Source organism: Cebus imitator, unplaced genomic scaffold, assembly GCF_001604975.1.
Source record: "Cebus imitator isolate Cc_AM_T3 unplaced genomic scaffold, Cebus_imitator-1.0 Scaffold196, whole genome shotgun sequence".
NCBI lineage: Eukaryota > Metazoa > Chordata > Mammalia > Primates > Cebidae > Cebus > Cebus imitator.
Window position 1 is genome coordinate 3,249,117 of NW_016107511.1, and position 17,683 is coordinate 3,266,799.

At 45.1% G+C, this 17,683-nt stretch overlaps 1 protein-coding gene across 5 annotated transcripts in view; it reads left to right on the forward strand.

The window, feature by feature from the left end:
* FANCC (FA complementation group C) overlaps positions 1 to 17,683 on the forward strand; it is a 238,045-nt gene that overhangs the window by 164,988 nt on the left and 55,374 nt on the right. For all 5 annotated transcript variants that reach the window (XM_037745255.1, XM_037745253.1, XM_037745254.1 and 2 more), the window contains one exon: positions 10,035 to 10,191. In XM_037745255.1, coding sequence (XP_037601183.1) covers positions 10,035 to 10,191 — 157 coding nt within the window. The remainder of the gene's footprint in view (positions 1 to 10,034; positions 10,192 to 17,683) is intronic.

Below are 17,683 nucleotides of genomic sequence, written 5' to 3' on the forward strand. Positions count from 1 at the left end.
AGCCGCTTGATGTTTCAAAAAATGGTTAAAAAAACAAAATGTCCTTTTTTCTACTTACTCTAAACCTTCTCTCAGAATTCACCCAATAAGTGGAGTGAGCTTCCTGAGAAGTCTGAGCATTATCTTTGGTTGATATTGAATAAAGGGTGCCGTGAATGTGCGGCACAGTGCTGGGATTCTTCCCTCACAGTGCCCCAATACCCACAACGGAGCACACGCTTCACGGCCCCACCGCTGACCACACCAGCTGGCATTTTCACTCTCTACAGTGATTTTTCAAAATATTTGCAAAGAATATTTAACTGGAATGCTCTTGCCTCTCACCGTGACAGCTCTCTTCTCGATTTCATCTAGGAATATATTTCACAGGAGATTATGGTTTCAGGTACCCCCATGTCCAACCTTACTCTTTCAGCAAGAGCTGAATTAAAGGGAATGTGGAGGAGAACACATCTGGTCCTCTGTGAAACCCCAAAAGCTGTTTCAGAAATCGCTGGCCAGGCGACGTGCTCAGAGAACAGTTACTCCTGCTCCAGCTCAGCACTCAGAGGGACGCCAAGGGCAGCGGCTCCCCAAGCAGGCCTGCACTCCCTTGCTTGTAATTTTGCTTGTGATAGCACGTTCTCCCTCAACAACTCATAAAATTTATTTAGTTTGGAAAGTTATTTCTGCTAACCCATAAGGGACAGACTGTCCAGAAGTGCTGGGTGGTCTTCAATGTGTCCAAATCCTGTGGCTTCAGCTCAGCAAGTTCCCCAAGCAGTGGCGTAAGAGCTGGAGCCTCTCCATGGACACTTTCCCGTAGACAGAACATCCCAGCCACATGTTGACACAGCGAGGCTGATCCAATCAATCAGTGCAAATTACCAGCCGCGCCCAGCACCCCCTCCCCAAATGTGCTGCATGGTCATTTGGAAACCACATGCTTTCTTTGACCAGTGCTCCCTACCCTGTGTTTAGCCTTCCAACTATTTGCTTACCACAGTATACCAGTGGAATTTCTTCTGTTTGACAATTGGCTGGTGTTTTTGGCCTTGGCTTCCAAATGCAGTCATATATTTTCAGCAATGGGCTGCCTGTCTTTTAAACAGCAGATGCTTGCCCCTCTTTATGGTTTAGATAACCTAGAGGAACTTTTAAATTTCTTGGGCTAAATGTCAACTTTTCATGTCTGTCCCTGGGGCTGCCATCATAGGCACCTGCAGGCTACAGATTGCATAAAACCTTCCTGGGCGGGCTACTGAGGCCCTTTTGTAAGTCTGGAGTATAAGAAATTCAGCATGACATGTCATCTGAGGTCATCCGAATCCACTGCTTCAAAATACTGAGAAGCTTGAAGACTGGATGGAGAATTTTTTCTGTATGCTTGAATGAATGAAACAGTGGACAAATGAAAGAAAAAAAAAAAAGAATGAAGGCATGACTGTGATCTTGCGATACAATAAGAAATTATATTTGGTATTTATCCAGGCTCCTAAAACCCTTGGAATTTCCTGAGTGATGAGGTGAGAAAAGCATCTTTTATTATTCATAAGTACCTTTCCACCACATCTGAGTGTAGAATAAGCTAGTGAAGTAGCTCCTGGTGGGCCCTCCACCCCCCCACCATGGCCTCCGGATGGGGGCTGGTAGCCAGAGAAACCAACCATATGAAAAAAAGGCTGGAACTTTCAGTACCCAGAGTTCGACCTGATCACTACTGGCCAGTGATTTCATCAGTCATACTTACATTGTGAGGCCTGCATAAAAATGCTAAACTGTAGGGTCATACAGCTTCCAGATTTGTGGTCACATCTAAGTGCTGGGAAGTTGGCATGCTTGGAGAGGGCCTGGGAGCTCTGAACTTTCCCCCAGGCGTGGCCTTCTGCATCTCTCCTATGTGGCTGTTCCTGAGTCGTATCTTTCAGAATAAACTGGTAATGGCAAGTGAAGCGTCTTCCTAAGTTCTGTGAGCTATTCTAGCAAATTATCAAACCTGAGGAGAGGGTCACTGGAACCTCTGATTTTATAGCTAGTTGGTCAGAAGAATGAGAGGCCTGGACATGTGATTGGCATCTAAAGCAGGGGCAGTTTTGTGGGACTGCGCCCTTAACCTGTGGCGTCTGTGCTACTCCAGGTGGTGTCAGAATTGAATCATTGGGCACCCAGTTAGTGTGTAGAGAGTTGGGAGTATTGGTTGGTGTGGAGGAGAAAATCTAAGACTCATATTGAGTGTGAGAAGTGCTCTGTGAGTAAAGACAGCTCCTAGTAGTGGGAATGACTGACATTCTAGTAACTGACTGACCACGCTAACACTCACAGCTCAGGGGTGGCTCTGAGTGTTAAATAGAGCAGCCATATGATTTAAAATCTAGACCATGCCACTTTTGAGCGTTAAAGGAGATCCCTTTTATAAGTATGGTGGGATAACAGAAGTAAACTTGCAAACTGTCACACACTTAGTGTGACAAATGCTCACACTAAGATTTAAATGAGTTGAATGCCTGTAATGGTCTTAGCACAGTGCCTGGTACCCACAGTAAATACTCTGTAACCATTAGTGTCTACACCACACCACCCTTAATGTGCCCAATCTCGCCTGATCTCGGAAGCTGAGGGGGATTGGGCCTGGGGAGTAGCAGGTGCTGTGGGCTTTAAAAAAGAAAAAGAAGAAAACCAGGCACACTGGCACATACCTGTAATCCCAGCTACTCAGGAGGCTGAAGCAGGAGAAGTACTTAAGACCAGGAGCTCAAGTCCAGCTTGGGCAATGTAGCAAGACCCTGTCTCTCAAAAAGAAAAGTAAAAATAACTGTTAGCACATTACTATTACCATTATTGACTCTAGTAATTTATTATTTTTGACAATGTGTAGTATTAGGTTTTCTCAAACTCACATTTTTGCCCCTAACAAAAGAATCACTAAACTAAAACCGGATGTAAGAATAATTCTCATTGCTGGAATAGCTAATACGGCTTCCAACAATGCTTAATAAGAAAACCATTATCCTATGAGAAGAACCTAATTTATGCTTCTTGACTAACTTATTTATTAGTAGTTTACTCATCTGGTGTGCTCTTCCATATCAAATTACCCCAAAAACAGGAGTCTAACTAGAATTACTCTGCGGAGCCACAGATTCTTTTGAATACCCTCAGTATCGCTCTAGCCATGTTACACATCAGGAAAATGGGACCTCTGAAAATGGAACCGCAAATTACAAGAAAGGGCTGACCTACAATCAAGCTGTTGGGTTTGTGCTTTTTTTCACCTTAGATAAGAAAAATCAGGATTTAAATATTGTCAAATCATATAGGTGAGTGTTTAAACAAAAGAAAGATCAGCATAATACCAAAGACAGAAAGATGGCAAAGAATTAGCAGTAACCAGAACTCCATTTCTATTAATATTGTTTATTCATGATTGAAACTGAGAGACTGCCTCACATCCTTTTTTCTTCTTTTTGAGACAGGGTCTTATTCTGTCACCCAGGCTGGAGCAATGGCACAATCATGGCTCACTGCAGCCTCAACGTCCCAGGCTAAGGTGATTCTTTCACCTCAGCCTCCGGAGTGGCTAGGACTACAGGTATGTGCCATCATGCCTGGCTAGTTTTTGTATTTTTGGTAGAGACAGGGTTTCACCATGTTGGTCAGGCTGGTCTTGAACTCCTGACGTCAGGTGATCCGCCCTCCTCAGCCTCCCAAAGTGCTGGGACTACAGGCATGAGCCACTGTGCCCGGCCACATTCTGTTTTTTATTTATTCATTTATTTAGAGACAGCGTCTTGCTCTGTTGCCCAGGCTGGAGTGCAGTGGTGCAGTGTTGACTCACTGCAACCTCTGCCTGCCAGGTTCAAGTGATTCTCCTGCCTCAGCCTCCTGAGTAGTGGGATTACAGGTGACCACCACCATGCCTGGCTAATTTTTGTATTTTTAGTAGAGACAGGGTTTCACCATGTTGGTCAGGCTGGTTTTGAACTCCTGACCTCAGGTGATCCACTCTCCTCAGCCTCCCAAAGTGCTGGGATTACAGGCATGAGCCACCATCCCCAGCCCCACATCCTGTTTTTTTAACCTTAATAAGATATGGTTACAAATTTAGTCATAGTTTACTTTTCTAATAAAAATCTGATATTGATGTGTAATCACCAGACATTCTGGTGTGTTTGGGTTTGGACATTTCTTCTGCTTGTTGGTGGCTGCACTTTGAGAAGTGAGCTGCTCTGCACATACAGATTATAATGATGGCAACCATAGTCTGAATTGTGATGATTGCTTAGATCAGGCTGTCACCTAAATACAACTGTAGGATGTGAGCAGTGTTCTTTACACTTCCATGGAACTAAGCAGTTCTCCAGAACAGTTAATCCCAAGTTTTATGAGCTTCTCTGGAAGCCCAAACAGCCCTGATCTGTTTCTGGTTTGAAAATGTGGATTGTTGCTGGCGCACCTTTGTCTTACCTAAGGAATCCCTGGCCTCCCCTCTACTCAGTGTTAGAACACAACCTCCCAGATGGGCCTCTCTCATCAGGAACCTTTCTTGAGAAGAATGTAATTATGCATTCTGGTTTTTTGTTTTGTTTTGTTTTGTTTTTTAATTGTAGCTGTAAAAGTATTTGGAGCCAAAATTATTTAATAAGCAGTTGAACCAATTTCTTTACCTGTTGCCTCTTTTTGGAAAGGATGAGAAAAAATAACTGCCTTACTAAACTGAGTATCTGGGAGAAACAAAGTACAGTTTTCTAAATGTCAAGGAGGTGTCCGTCCAGAGTCTGTTGGACAGGGGAGAGCGTCCTGTCTAGGCCTCCCTGCCTCGTGCCAGACACTGTCACTGCAAATGAGATTTCTAAGTGGAGCCCTGACTGGAAGCCTACTACTCATTTTATTTTAAAGGAGAAAATAGTAACGTATTGCACATAAATTCCAAATGCCCTACCCATTTCCTGAAACATAGCTACAATACAGAAAACTCTCTCAATTATTAGGTAGGGATTTGGGGGCAAATTTGTGTCTTTGTTTTCCTTGAAGTCATGATTTTGGTCAGGTCCAGGTAGGATGGGTGGAAGCAGTATGGAGGAGAAAAAGCACGACCTTTGTGCTTCTGTCGCTAACACACTCAGCAGAATGAAATTTTTCAGTCCTCCTAAAAACATGTTTTTCTTTTTTACTTGATTGGCCCTTTAAATTTTCCACAGAATATATATTCATTTTATCAGGTCTAACCATACAGCACAGGGTATATACAGAAAATGTTCATTACCTCCTCCTCCTTACCCTCCAGTTCTGGTAGCCATCCATACCTTATGCTTGTTAGACGTAAAGTCCATGTAAAGCCATTGTCTGCTCATTGTCAGAAGCAGCATTACGCCATAGATACATCACCCCAGAACCTGCTTTTTAACCAGCGTGTCTTAAATACCCCTCACAGGACATCAGTCCAGCTAATTTGAAGTAGGGGCATACTCCGTGGCATGCGACCCGCGTTCTAGTCCGTGGTTGCACATTGCAGTGTTTCTAGTTTTGTCCTTATATTTAAAGATTGCAGTAAATATCCTCAGACTGTTGTTTCTATTTCTGCCAGGCAAATTCACAGCAGTATAATGATTAAGACAGGTGTGTGTGTGTCTTGAATTTTCTTCAGTGGTGCCACATGACTGACTGGACGTGTGAAGCCACTGCCCGCCCACCTATGAGGAGGTGCACCCTCTGCCTGCCCCAGCACTGGGTGTTGTCACTGCTGAACGCCAGCACTGCGAGGGTGAAACTGACTGTACCGGTGCACTTCCCTTTCTTTACTGTTCATTAGAGGGGGGCGCTGCACATTTTTATAGGCCATTTCCAGTTCTTTTTCTGTGATTTGCCTTTTTATTTAAAGCCAGCCTGGTTCACATGAAGAGCACTGTGTAGAATACAGATGTGTTGGCTCGGCCAAATTCTGTTAGGCAAGCATATCAACATCATGCTGCTTCGGTGATTCCTTGGTTCAGGAGTGATTACAAAGAGTTAAATCACTGATGTTTTAGAGCAAAATCTATTCAAATATTAAACACGGGTCCATAAACTTAACCACTCGCAGCAATTAGTAGGGTGTGCTCCTAATCTAGGCTCTAATAAAAAGCCATTAACACACACAGTTTTCAAATTAGAATGGGAGCATCATGCTCTTACTGACTAGAGTGTGATTCGTGTGCTTGTGTGACTATGCAGTGTCTGTTCATTCCTTCTGCTGAGTGGGACGGGTCAGTTCTGCATTGGTTCATGTGAATTTGCTGCTGCTCCTGGCAGCCTGGCCTGCATGCGGCACCAGCCTCCCTGCCATCACCTGGCAGGATGAATGACATGTACTGTGCCATGGCTTTCGGCCAGGACTTGGTGCTGGTGGAAGACCTCTCACTGCAGTGAAGCACCTTTCTGATGACATACAGATTCATGTTACATGGATTCTAAAGAAAGATAAGGCATGAGGAAAGCTGGTCACAGCCAGCACTGCTGCTTGAGAGGGGAGGAGCTACTGAGAGGCGAGCTCTCCTCTTCAGAGCTTCCTGCCTCGTGGTGGGGGTGGTCCTGGCTCCATGATGGAAGCTGCAGGCACCCTCTCCACACCCAGGGGTGTTCTGCTTCCCCCTGATTACTGGACAGGAACCCCTCCCAAGGGCTTCTTTGTTGTGGCTAAAATTCGCTGACCACCTGGGTGGGAAAAGCATTTCCCCTTCACAAGGGGCATGAGCACAGGCACGGCGTCTGGCTCACCCAGTAAAGCTGCCTGCTGTCCCCCTGAGCCTACATCCTGTACCCCTCCTCAGAGCCAGCATGGTCCTGTACTTACTCCAGCCCCAGCTGCCCTGGCTTCAGGTCTTAGAGCTGTGAGTCCTGGTCCTCTCTTTTCTCGGCTGCCTCGCCTGTGCAGGAGGGAGTCATTTTTACCTGTTTTGTAGGGCTGTTATGAGGATTCAGGTGCAAGCGAAACATCATCTCTCCATCCACTGCTGTTCAGCCTCTCCCACTCCTCTGCACCTTGCCCATTAGCAGTCTTTCAGGAGCACACAAGGACCCACCTCTGGGCTACCGCCTGGCATCGCCCCCGTCACCACCAGTCCCCTGAAGTCCTGTCTCCAGTCCTGGCTTCACCTCCACTCCTCTCCTCCCTCTGCCACATGCTGCCATCCAGGGCCTGCCCGGCACACCCAGGGTGCATTTGCCCTCTGCAGCGCTGCTCAGAGGCACACTTCCTGCCCAAAGCCTGTGTCTCATGCTCTGGCAGCAGCGTCCTCTGCTTCTGTGCCTCTTGTCATCTGCAGCTTCTCCTCTCTTGCCTGCTGCTCAATCCTCCGCTCCCCAATCAGCTTCTTCCCTTGGGGTTCTGACACCTAAATGTGTACCTTCAGCCCGTACCTCTCCCAGAGATTCCACCTTGGATATTCAAGGACCTAGTTAATATCTCTGCTCAGTTGTGCCTCAGACACTCCAAATCCACACACCTCGACTGAGCTGTTACTAAATCCTCCACAGATCTTTTCTTCCCTTCTTTAAGACGTCTGAGGAAGTGGCATGTCCAGCACTGAGGAGGTGTGGCACCGTGGCAGGGCTTTGCCGGGTATGAGAGGTGGGGAGATGAGGAACAGAGCCTGCTGGTGGCTCCTGGACAAGTTGAAGTTCAGGGTGCGAGCGTGAGATTGGGAGGTTCTGAGGTGAATGTGCCCTCCCTCCCTCCGTCTTCTGCAGGCTCCTCTGCAGTCCCCCTGGGTCTTCAGCATCCTCCCTGCTTCTTTTGCCCCATGGTCAACCCAGGACAAGGTCTGTAGGAGTTACAGCAAGCAAGCAGAAAAAGCAAAACCTCTAGCAACTGCTCCCCATGTCCCCTGCTCTGTCCCTTCCCGTCCCTGGACCCAGTGCTGGGCTTCACACCAACTCTGCAGAGAAGCGGCCTATGAGTGATGGTAAAGGGACAGGCATTGTTGTTTGGGGCGGGAGAGCCTGTGCCCCCACTTCAGTTTTCCTTATTAATAGCAGTAGCATCTGTGGCAGCCAGAGAGTGGGAGGGGGTGACAGTGACCCTGCTGGAGAGCCAGGCCTTCGGACATACACACTGCTCTCTTTTCCTCACCTCAAGATTTGTATGCATCTGGCTTCATTTCTATTTGCTTAGTTTCCTTGGGGCAAGACAGCAGATTCATGAAAAAAGACATCAGGTTTGAAAAGCACCCACTGGTAAGCACCCACTGTCTGGGATGTACAGGTAAAGGGCAAACTGCCCTGGGGGGGGCAGCTCCACTGTGTCCCAGAGCCAGCAGCAGGGGCTCAGAGTCAGACATGTGCCCCTCATGCTCCCTCCCAGGAGGGGAAGTGGAGCCCCAGTTCATTGACACAAGAGGACCTCAATATATTTTCCCATAGAAAAAAAAAAGTAGCTACACAAAATGGTTGTGTCTGTAGAGTACTGGTGCTCAAGCCTGTAATCCCAACATTTTGGGAGGGTGAGGCAGGAAGATTGCTTGAGGCCAGGAGTTTGACACCAAACTGGGCAAAATAGCAAGACCCCATCTTTACAAGAAAAAAAAAAATTAGCCAGATGTGGTGGTGTGCACCTGTAGTCACAGCTACTGGAGAGACTGAGGCAGGAGGATCACGAGCCCAGGAGCTCGAGGTTACAGTGAGCTGTGATCACACCACTGCACTCTAGTTTGGATGAGAGCAAGACTCTGCATCTATTTGTTTTTAAAGAAATCTTTGATTCCCAGTCCTGCCGATCTGTCCAGTATCATACTTAAGGTCTAGTACATCAAGTAGGCCATGACCACAATATATGAAATTGGATTTTTTTCTTTTGAGACAGAGTCTTGCTCTTTTGCCCAGGTTGGAGTGCGGTGGTGTGAACACAGCTCACTACAGCCTCAGCTTCCTGGGCCCCAGCCGTCCGCCTGCCTCAGCCTCCCGAGTAGCTGGGATTACGGATGTGCTACCACTATGCCAGGCTAATTTAAAACATTGCTTTTTGTAGAGGTGGAGCCTCACTATTTGACCATTTGGCTGGTCTTGAACTCCTGGGCTCAAGTGGTCCTGCCACCTCAGTCTCTCAAAGTGTTGGGATTACAGGTATGAGCCACTGCATCTGGTCTTAAAATTGTTAAAAATATTTTCAACTTTCTGGCCGGGCGCGGTGGCTCAAGCCTGTAATCCCAGCACTTTGGGAGGCCGAGGCGGGTGGATCACAAGGTCAAGAGATCGAGACCATCCTGGTCAACATGGTGAAACCCCGTCTCTACTAAAAATACAAAAAATTAGCTGGGCATGGTGGTGCGTGCCTGTAATCCCAGCTACTCAGGAGGCTGAGGCAGGAGAATTGCCTGAACCCAGGAGGCGGAGGTTGCGGTGAGCCGAGATCGCGCCATTGCACTCTAGCCTGGGTAACAAGAGTGAAACTCCGTCTAAAAAAAAAAAAAAAAATTTTCAACTTTCAAGCAATGATTACAATTACAGTTATTGAATATTTATGTGCCAAGCACTGTGCTAATCACTGTACGTGTGTTGTTGCATTTGATCATTATAAGAACACTATGAAGGAGATAGGCCTGTTTTACAGATGAGTAAACTGAGGTTAAGTAACTTCCCCAAGGTCATACAGTTAGTAAGCAGTGGTGTTGGGACTGAAACCCAGGTCCGAGTCCCTATTGTAAAGCATGATGACTTACATTTGAACATGCCCACTTGTTTGGTTAGAGACTGGGCATCACAAGGCCTTTTCCATCCTGTTTTTTATCACTCCCTTTTTTTTTTTCATCACTAGACATTTGCTTATCCTTTTTGAAAGCAATTTTTTTTTTCCTGAGCATTTCTGATTTCTTAAGAGGAGTTGAAGTGGAAGCATATTCACATTATTTTGCAAATGAGTACATGGTAAATATTCACTGATTCTATAAATTATTAGCCACTGCTATGACCATGATGAGAGGAAGACTCACAAATTGGATTAGTGATTGCATTTTGAACTTTCTTAATCTTCTTTTTTCAGTAATCCATTTCTGTTTAAAATTTTGTTTATTTGTTTCTGAAAGGAAGAAGATTTCTCTCCCTGTGTCGGCTGTAGTCTGCCTCTGGCTTCGGCACCTTCCCAGCCTTGAAAAAACAATGCTGCATCTTTTTGAAAAGCTAATCTCCAGTGAGAGAAATTGTCTGAGAAGGATCGAATGCTTTATAAAAGATTCATTGCTGGTACGTGCTGGGCTTTGATGAAAAGCAAAATCCTTAAAGGAGATGCTGGGAATCATTTCTTTTAGTCAAAGAATGAAAGTGGGGGAATGTAAGCAAAAGAGCAATTGGAACCTTTATAAATAATCGTGTATTTACATTTTATTTTTTAAATCGCTAATGTAGGGGGCTATTCTTCATCCTTGGAGCATGCAGGGAGAGACTTGAGGTTTACTTGATTGATGTGCCATATATCACACGTTCACCAGAATTGACATTTGTACAACAGATTTTTTAAAACAGCGTTTTTTATTTCAATATAGAAAATAAGTTTTTAGAAATGAACTTACAGGTTTGAGGAGGAATCAGTTAAACACATTCAAAAAATAAACTTTTAGCTCTTCAGTAGCGGAAAGATGAAATACTCAAGAAACACAAAACCCCAGAAATATGGTTAAAGCAGCAGAACCAGCTAAGAGTTCTGTACGTTTTCTTTTGGTGTGAGGCCACCTGCCTTCAACCCTCCCTTCACGGTGGCACCAGGCTCCCTTCCTGCTCAGAACTGTGCAGGGGGGACTCTGGCCCACATGGACTTTCACCTTCTGGCCCAGTGTCTGGCACCCTGGGCTCTCAGTGGCCCTTGCCATCACTGACTCACTAGTCATCTTCCTTCATGGGAGGCAGCTCTGTGGAATTGGAGCACATTTTGTAAGCACAGGAATAAAGACCAAGGCACCCTGAAAAAAATGATGCAGAAACCTGCAGGTGCCGTGATCCCAAAGCCTTTGTCCTCCAGGAGCCCCAGTGGACTCTGCCCTGTTTTCCTTTTAGCTTTTGTAACCCGCAGGGATGTGGCACAGAGATTGTCTTCTGCCTTTTCCTGCAGGTGGAGAAAGTAGTTCTGGGAGCCACAGTGAACAGTCCGGTCTTCAGTTGGTGGCTGGGACACGGAAGGAGGGAGTGTTCACCCTTGCCCTTGAGCTGAGACTGAGGAAGGCCCTGAGGTTGGCTGTGCCCACGTGTCCTGAGCTCATACAGCCTCTGCCTCCCAGACACCTTCAGCTTGTTTGGTTCAGTTGGAACTTCTGTGTGCTTTCTTTCTCTTTCTAGTTGGAGACGGTCTGAGGGAATCCTAATGGAATCAGTTGCCTTCCTCCTTGATCCCATTTCTCCCCTTGTTTCATGGCCCCTTTCACCCTTCCCCTGGCCTCCCAGGGTGATGTGCATAGGGTCGCAGGTGCTGACAGCCACACGACTCTCACCGATACCTCAGGCTGCACAGACGGAGCCCACCTGACTTGAAAGTTTACCATGATAGAAAAGAAAGGAAGACATGGATATTAAGACTGAGAGAGCTCCAAGAGATTTCTTAAGGATAATTACTACCTAGCCTTACTATCCAAAATAGTTGTATATTAAGGCAAGAAATAGGAATGCACCTTATTTTAAAATGATTGCAGTATAATTCAAAATAAACCAGTACTTTTAGAAGCCCTCTGGCAGCCCATTCCCGGTGATTCAGGGTCATAAATTACCTTTATTGTCTGGTAAATCTATTTCTAACTTACATGTGCATACTAGGATTTCAGTTTCTCTGGTCCCTTTTCAGTGGCAAAATATAGTAACTGGGCTATGCGCTTGCTCCCAGGGTGCTTATGACATTTTCTTTAAGTCTGCTCCCTATTGAAAAATTCTAGTCCCGTTGCCTTTTCTGCAGCCTTTCCTTAATCCTCAGATTCTTCTCTGAACCTTCTCTGGGTCCTTTTTGCCTGTGGCCCTCATGCCTAAGCAGCACTGTGGCGAGCACAGTAGATGCAAGACAGAGAATGCAGGCCGTCCCACTGCACATCACTGTGTAATGTTCAGTGTCCAGTTGGTAGTTTACAGTAATCTCCTCCGAGTCATATGGCTTTTGAAGTCCATCAACTTACAAAAGCTTTTATCAGGATCATGTGTGCAGAAATTCAGAGCTTCCATTATGGTTAAAGGGGGATCCTAAAGGGTGTTATTTGATTTAATCTATTGTGGCGTTGGCAGGATGTGACCTCTCTGTGCCTCATGGTTCAAGGAGGTAATTACAGTACAGACGATGAGCTAGAAGCCCCTAATTGGCGTGGGCTGTTCTCAGCATCCCAGGCCTGCAGTAGCAGAAAGCCAGGCAGGCTGGAATAGGCCTGTGACGTGGCTAAGTGATTGCAGGGGTAACCTGAAGAGCCCGCTTCCTAATTGCATCATCTGATTCATTTATCGCAGTGCAGTATCTTGGTGCAGTGACAGGACGGCAGAAGTATCAGAGAGATCTCTAAGACTCAGTTAGCACGAGACTGCTCCAGAAGAAACATGATGCCTATTACATTAGAGTTGGATTCTGAGAGTAATTAAAGTGTGATGGTCTACATAACTTGTGTTTTATATAGAGCACTGTTAATTATATTTCTCTCTTTTGGGACTGTCCAGAATGAGTCCTGGAAATTCTATAGTTACCAAAATGTAACAAAAACAAAAGATAAAAGTGTGGTACAGGTTGTACAAAGTGAAATGACCTTCCCAAATGTTCTTTGGCCTCTCGGACTCACAGGTCTGATACTGTCCATTAAGACCATGAATAATGAGGGATTAGTCTCCTATTACCAGAGTTCCAAATGACTATGTATGTATTTAACGTCTAAAATAAAAGAGAAGTTTTCAAAGCCTGTTCACTTTTGAGACTTCCCCTTTGGCTTCCCTGTGCTGAACTGGACTCAAGTCAGGCTGCCTGCCACAGTTGGTGGCTCCCAATTCAAGCGAGATATTAACCCTAGATTGTCATTTATTCTGCAGACTGAAACTTTTCAAAAGCAGATGGTCTTGTGTTTCCCTTGACAGCAAGGGCACAGGAAGACCATAATCCATAGCTTCAGACCTGACCTTAAAAACTGATGTCACCAACAGCAGTGAAAGCTACTTGTTAATTATGCAGCCTTCTTGGCATTGTTCACTTTCCCAAGGCTGGCCCCAAATTAGAAGGATGTTATGTTTTCCAGTTACAGTTCTGTTTGTGGAGCCCAGAAAGCTATTGTTTGGATTCCACATTGGAATGAAAAGTGCCTGCAGGGTGTCAGGGTGGTACTGTGCTTGGCTGGCAAGCTGCATGTCAGGGCCAGGAGGTACCCAGTTCCCATGCCCTCCCATTTGCTCCTTTGCCGGCAGAGCCCGCCTGCCGCTGGGTCCAGAGGAGCTAGCCTCACCTTCCCAGGCAGACTTGTCCCTGAAAGGCAAGGAGCAGAGGAGGCACCCAGGAGGCAGAGTTGTTTCTGTTTTTGTCTCACTGAGATTTGACATCAGAATATTCTTTGTGTTCTCTCCTACCTAAAAACCTTTATAGCTCAATGCAAAGGATTTCTTTATCTAATAAGAACTTAGGAATAAAAAGCATCTAGATACCTCAGTATCCTTTTTGATATGGGATAGGACATGTTTCCCACCCCCCCTTATTCTCCAGGTAGCAATTGCAGCATTTCAGAAAGAAAAAAGAAACTTCCGTTACACAAACTCCCAGTGCACAACTCCTCCTTGGTAAAATATTGTATTGAAGAACTCACTCCATATCCAGGATGATGATAATCAGTTTTCTGTGCTTAAGCAGCTTTTCACTAACATGCTGGGGTTTTCTTTTCCTGCGTTTTCAGTCTTTTCAGCACTTCCTTCTGAGCACTTTAATGTTGTGCATGTAACTGAACAATAGCTGAAGTAGATAATTTAGTAGGGGTCCGGTAGTGCTGGCTGATGTGTGTGGCTAAAAGCTTCAAGAGTCTGCGTCTTGGGCTGGAGTTGCACTTTCCAGCATTAGCCTCAGGGGGGCACCAGATCCTCCAGCATCGGCTCTGTGGAGAGAGAGGCCCACACTGCAAGTTTCCTTGCCGTGGAATTGCAGTTGGAATTGCAGTTAGGGATGCAGACGTTGTGGCCAGAGATGAAGGGAGAAAGGAAGAACCCAAAAACAAAGCAGGGGTGGACCTAGGGGTCATTGCCACTCAGAGGCTGAGCTGTGAAGCAGCAGGGGAATGAGGAGCTTTTTTCTGGCCTAGGCTATCTCTGGCTAATTGGATAGAGGCCACTGGGTGAGGCCAGAAGGACTTCAGGCAGGGGTAGGGAATCGGGAAGCAGGTGCCGGGCACCCGTGTACCTCCCACTTCTGTGTCTGAACACGGAGGAGAACACGTGAATTTAAGACGCAGAAATACATTTGGTACTTGTTAAGTTCTTAAGCCCAGGAATGACAGATTTATCACTAATTAAACAGTAATTGCATTATGGAGCATGGAAACAATTGTGTGTGTATAAACAACATCTAGTAAGGATTAAAAAGAAAGAATAATTTTTTCAAATTCAAATTTGTTAAAAGAAACCTGAATGTTTTAAAACAAAATAGATCTGAAAATGTAAAAGGGATAGAGTCTTATGTTTAGTATTTTGAAAGAAGAAGCAAGTGGCATAATAAAAAATACATATTTATAAAGATGCCTCATTGTACATGATAGATGTGAAGGTTTTGTATAAATAGGTTTTGTTTAAGCCAAACCATTTTTTCAGCTCAGTAGTGGAGTTCACTGGTGAAATGACTTTATGGAGAATCTTCTTTTTAAGAAGAAAGTTATTTTGTGGTGAATATGCACATATTAACAACAAGGGCTACCCACTGTGGAGAGAATAGTGGCTCAGAAACAGCTAAACAGTGGGACGGGATTGTCTGGCTGCTAGGTAACCCGAAGGGGAAGCTGCCCATCAGCTGATTCTTTAAATGACCCATTTCCTAGGTAAATATTTAAACTACATGAAAGTACATGAAAACGCCAGAAAAGAATCTGTTCCGGGCTTAATGAACTTCAGCTTCTTTCTCGTCTGCTATTTCCTTCCTATTTTTACGGAGAATATAGCTATGATAGGTGATAGATGTAAAGTACTACCTGATAATTTTTTCTGTTCATTCGTTTCCTATTTATTTTTTCTAAAAGGGATTCGCTTTTGTCTGTGAATTACCTTAAATCATAGTCTAATTTCCCTTTTTGGTTTGTTTTCTCTCGCGTGTGCGCGCTCTCTCTCTCTCCCTCTCTCTCTCTCTCTCTCTCACACACACACACACACACACACACACACACACACAGCAAATGACAGAAGAAAAGAAATGCTTCTTCTTGAGAATTCTGTTCTGTGTCCTCAGGCCTCTTTCAAGTGGCAAGTGGCTTGTAATAATCATTGGTGAGTTGGTATGAAAATAACAGCTTACGTAAACATCAAGGGCCGAGTGTGAGATCCTGTGTAATTTGCACAGTTCATGGTGCAGAATAACAAGTTGGCCTCTCCCTTGCCTCTCCTCCAAAACAGGCACAGAGACCATGGTTATTGTGTATTGATTCCCTGCTGACTGTCTTCCCTTGTGTTTTGAGGGCTGAGGATGGGCTGTCTTTCTAGGTGGAGGGGGAGATAATGTGGTTCTGGGTAGCCGTGCAGGGAGATGAGAGGGAACGCTCTCACTAAACCAAGGGGAAGTATGCCCGGCAGAACAATCTGGTCTATACGAGAAGGAAAGCAGAACCCAGAGCTCTCCATCGTCACCCCTGTGGCATTCAGTGAAAAAACGGGGAGTTGGAGAAAAGGACAAGACACATGTTATTGAAGGCCTCCTGCCGACGTAGCTCCCTCGAGTCGAAGTGATCTGCCCGTGATAATCATTAGGCCAGATGAAGAAGAGAGAGCTTGAGAAGGAACAGATTTTAGTAGGATGGAGAAAAATAAACAGATGGAACCCCAAAAAGGTTTATTTTCTTTTCCCACTTTTACAGAAAAGATAATGGCCCCAGTCATGGGGCTCTAGAGCCCTGGGTTGCAGAGTGCCCTGTGGTATGTTACCGGAGTGCCCCACCTTACAAATAAGACAGGATTCACAGAAGCTAGATGTCTGCTTCATCACTCATGAGGATGCTGCAGAGATTTAGCGGGGGAAGGTATGGCTTCCAAAGAAGCACTTATTAAAACCTTAATTCTATTTGGAAGATTCTCTCAATAAGAAAAGCAGCTTAAAATTACTTCTGTGATTTGATGTCACTGGGACACATGCCTGACCTGTGCACACACCAGTCCTCATGAGGGGACTCACTGACCCTGAAATTATGTGCTCAGAAAGTATAAAGAATCTCATTTTAAAAGCCATTGGTGAGGGGTGCAGATGAGAAGGAGCTTTTCACAGCTGTAGGGTGGCAAGGAAGACCGGTTTTCAAATCAAAATCTCTGCCGTTGCTGTTTCTGCAGGTTCCCCTGCCTCCTGGCCTGTTACCTGTTAAAAGCTAAAATGGGTTGTGGAAGCAGGCTTAGAGTAGCCAAGGGTCTGAAATATTTGGAAAGAAAGAAATCTAAGAGGAGAGTCCATCTGTATGGGAAAGAACAAGCAGATTCTACAGCCAGCAGACATTTAAAACACTGGATTGAGCTATTTTGCTAGAAAACACTGCACAGAAGAAAAGTGTTTCCAAGCTCTCACCCTCTTCTGACAAACTGAGTTAGAGCTGTCTTCCTTGCTCTCCCCCAGTGGTTTTCATGTAGCCCTACTCTACACATCTGATCGTTTTCTTTACTGTTTGGAGATCCCTATAATTATTCTCTACTAGCATCAAACCTATAGAATGGCTCTGGGATGGTTTTCCCATTTAGAAAAAAGAAATTCAATTTTACCATTTTCAAATTTATCTTATTTTCTATCAGTGCATTTCCATGCTCTTTTTTGTCTGTCTGCCTGTGGGCACGTAACAGTGCTATTTGATCTTAAACACTCTTATTCAACAAGGATGTTGTCATACAAAACTTTGAAAATTGCTCTGGCAAACTTAGATCAATCACATTTCTTCAAGATATACAGTTTGCTTTTCCGTTGTTTTATTTTTTTCATTATGAATACGTGGAAACTTTTATATTTTCTGTGCTTATCCAGTGACTTCTTAATAACTGTTATTATTTACAGTGAGACTGGGCAGCAGGAGATTAACTGACATGCCTAAGTTCAAAGCCACGAAATAACGTCCCTCTCCTGCCTTGAACCATGGTCCTGCCAAATTATTTTATTGCAAAGATAATGAATTTGTCTGTAAGAATTTCAAGTTAGTTTATTTTAGATAAAAATGCGCAACAGTGAAGGATGAGGGAGCATAATATTTAAAGAGTAGGACATTGTAACTTGCAAATTGGAAATCTTGAGATAATTAAAAGGTGATTATCCTGTCCTGAACAAGTGGCAGAGCGGCAGTGCTGGCGAGTGGACACTAGATGGCGCGGGCTCTATGTCATCGGTGCCGCGCGGGGCGCGGGAGACTGCGGGGAGGCGCGGGCTGCGTCAGTGTGGTCCAGGGCACCGATGCAGCAGAGCCCCTTTTACTCTCCTTGCTGTGGCGGGCCCATGAAGAGTGCTTCCCAAAGCTAGTCATATCTAATGCAGAATGACTCCAATTTCCGATAGCGTCTGATCCACTAACATGTGAATAGTGCA